The sequence below is a fragment of the Miniopterus natalensis genome, chromosome 19 (assembly GCF_054644295.1).
Source record: "Miniopterus natalensis isolate mMinNat1 chromosome 19, mMinNat1.hap1, whole genome shotgun sequence".
Lineage (NCBI taxonomy): Eukaryota > Metazoa > Chordata > Mammalia > Chiroptera > Miniopteridae > Miniopterus > Miniopterus natalensis.
The window spans coordinates 34,838,360-34,841,825 of NC_142099.1; the positions used below are offsets into that span (position 1 = coordinate 34,838,360).

At 38.2% G+C, this 3,466-nt stretch overlaps 1 protein-coding gene across 1 annotated transcript; it reads left to right on the top strand.

Annotated features, from left to right (window-relative positions):
* The first annotated feature begins 473 nt into the window (after positions 1 to 473).
* LOC107545375 (uncharacterized) lies at positions 474 to 2,007 on the top strand. Its single transcript, XM_087828057.1, is given in 2 exon segments — positions 474 to 914; positions 917 to 2,007. Coding segments are annotated over 2 exon segments (1,506 nt in total). The 5' UTR covers positions 474 to 490; the 3' UTR covers positions 1,999 to 2,007.
* Positions 2,008 to 3,466: the final 1,459 nt, after the last annotated feature.

The window sequence follows — 3,466 nt, forward strand, 5'->3', positions numbered from 1 at the left end:
AGAAAAATAGTTAGTTACCTACAAGGGAGCTCCCATAAGACTGGCTGGTGATTTCTCAGCAGAACATTTCAGGCTAGAAAGGACTTACAACCAAGACTACTTTAGACAGCAAAGATATTTAATATTCAAGAATAAATAAAGAGATTCCAAGACAAGAAAAAGCTAGAGTAGTTCATTACCACCAAATCAGCATTACTAGTAATATTAAAGGGTCTTCTTTAAGAAAAAGAAAAGAAAAAAAGGAACATAGTTATGAAGAACAAAATGTCAATAAATATGTACCTATCAATAATCACTTTAGACTGTGTGGGGGCAGGTGGATGTGGCTATGCTCTGCAACTTTGCGGAGGGACCTTTCACTCCAACTCCCCTGGGATAGCACTCCCTTGGCCTTAAAGTCCCACATTGCTTTGCCCTCATGTGTCCAGCTGTGATCTGAATGGGTTGTGGGAGTTGGAGGAGGACTCAGGGAGACCCAGGAAGCCTAGAAATGGACTCAGTGGCCTTTGAGGATGTTAATGTGGAGTTCACCATGGAGGAGTGGGCTTTCCTGGATCCAACCCAGAAGAAACTCTACAGAGATGTGATGCAGGAAACTTTCTGGAACCTGGCATCAATAATATGTGTTTTGGAAGAAAAATGTGATGACCATGACAGTGAAGATTACTATGAATATTATGGAGTGAATCTTAGCAGTCATATGGTAGAAAGGCTCTGTAAAAGGAAGGATGGTAGTCTTTGTAGAGAAACCTTCCGCCAGATTCCAAATCATAATGAGAAGAAGAAAACTCCTACTGAAGTAAAACTGCCTGAATCCAGGTTGTGTAGACAAGTCTTCATGCATTATTTATCCTTTAATAACCACATGAGCTCTCACACTGGACCCCAACTAAGCCAGTGTCAGGAATATGAAGAGAACCTTATAAATGTAAGGAATGTGGGAAAGCTTTCAAGTATGACCAATATATTCAAATACATGAAAGGAAGCACAAGGGAGAAAAGCCTTATGAATGTACAAAATGTGATAAAGCCTTCAGTTATCTAAGTAATGTATATAAACATGGAAGAACGCATGATAAATCCTATGAATCTAAGGAATGTGGTAAAACTAGCTCCTCAAGGTCCCTTGGAAATCATACAAGTATTCATATTGGAAAAAAATTTTATGAACATGCAAAATGTGGTAAAGCCTTAAGTTATTTAAGTATCTTATATAGACATGCAAGAACTCATAGTCAAGAGAATCTGTGTGAGTGTAAGAAGTGTGGGAAAGCCTTGAGTTCTCTCACCATGTTTCAAAGACACATGATCAAGCACACTTTTGAATGTAAGGAGTGTGGGAAAGTTTTCAGCTGTCGAAAAAGCTTTCGAAGTCATGAATCGCTGCACAGCGGAGAAAAGCCCTATGAATATAAGGAATGTGGTAAAGCCTTTGGTTGTTGCAGATATCTTAGAAATCATAAAAGAACTCATGATGTAAAGAAGCCTCATGAGTGTAAGGAATGTGGGAAAGCCTTCCGTTTTCCCTCTTCCCTTAGAACTCATGAAAGAACACATACTGGAGAGAAACCCTGTGAATGTAAGGAATGCGGGAAAGCCTTCAGTTGTCTCAGATATCTTGGAAATCATAAAAGAACTCATGGTGGAAAGAAGCCTCATGAATGTAAGGAATGTGGGAAATCTTTCATTTATCCCTCTTCCCTTAAATATCATGAAAGATGTCATACTGGGGGAAAACCCTATGAATGTAAGCAATGTGGGAAAGCCTTTAGTTGCCCAAAATACTTTCAGATTCACAAAAACACTCAGAGTGGAGAGAAACCATATCAATGTAAGCAATGTGGAAAAGCTTTTAGTTCTCCCATGTACTTTAGAGCACATGCAAGAACACACAGTGGAGAAAAGTCCTACAAATGCAAGGAATGTGGTAAAACCTTCAGTTTCTCAAGTAGTTTCCGTAGACATGTGAAAAAACATTGTAGAGATAAACCCTGTTAATGTAAAGAGTGTGGGAGAAACTTCATTTGTCTCAGCTGTGCAATCACATATGATAATCCAGATTGGAGATGGACCCTAGAAACGTAAAGAGTGTTAGAAAGCATTAATTTCTCCCAGCTGTGCAATCACATATGATAATCCAGATTGGAGATGGACCCTAGAAACGTAAAGAGTGTTAGAAAGCATTAATTTCTCCCAGCTGTGCAATCACATATGATAATCCAGATTGGAGATGGACCCTAGAAATGTAAAGAGTGTTAGAAAGCATTAATTTCTCCCAGTTCGGAGAATGAAAGAACTCACACTGAAGAGAAGCCCTGTCAATGTAAAGATTGTAGAAGGATCTTCATTCATCTCAGTTCTTTATAAAATCTTGAAAGAACTCATGCCTAAGAGAAAGTCTATGGATATAAAGAATGTGGGAGAGCCTTTCATGGACATGTAAGAATGACATGGAGAGATTGTGTATAAATGTAGAGAATATAGAAAAGCCTTTAGCTGTCCTTTTTCCTTGGAAATGCCATGAAAAAAGCTAAAAGTGGAGAGAATTCTATTGAACGTAAAGAATATAGGAAAACCTTCATTTCGCCTGATAGCCTTACGTACCCTGTGAGAATATACACTGGTAGATAGAAACTGTATAACTAACAATGAAGACAACCTTTTAAATGTTAACATGCTTTCAGAGTAGCTTGAAAACTGCACTGGAAGGAAATCATATTACTGTAACTAGTACATGAAAGCCTGGTGCAAATTAATTCACATACTCCCCAAATTTCACAACATGAAAGAAATGCTATAAATGTTAGATGTATATGGTCATTATCACTGACTCATTCTTAAAGTGATTCTCTTTCGTATGGTGTTCCACTTACTTATGCAGATAAACACTGAAGTAATATAATTCTGTAGGTACTCTTTAACAAGAGTTTCCATGTTTATAGGTATTTTTTTCCTTTTAGTTAGTTAATAAACATTTTGTGTTTCAGTATTGAAGTTTATTACATCCATGGGTGAATGGCAGTGGGTTACTAATATACAAGTAGGTTTTACTTTTTTTTAAATGTGTCTTTGTTGATTTCAGAGAGAGGAAGGAAGAGAGAGAAACATCAGTGATGAGAGAGTAATTGATCGTCAGTCATCTGCACACCCCCTGCCAGGGATTGAGCTCGGAACCCGGGCATGTTCCCTGACCGGGAACCTAACCGTGACCTCCTGGATCATAGGTTGATGCTCAGTCACTGAGCCATGCTGGCCAGGCAGGTTTAACTTAAGGAATTTTGTAGTTCTGTATGAAAAGGCACATTGAAAAATGATACTTGGATATTTGTTCATTTTTTTCCTGCTGGCCTCCTGTGGCAAGTATTGAATGCCTCACCCACATATATCATCTTAACACAAAAGTGCCTTTTCATTGGCCTGAAGAGCCTTACTTCATTTCCCTGTCAGTAGATGTCTTTAATTTTTC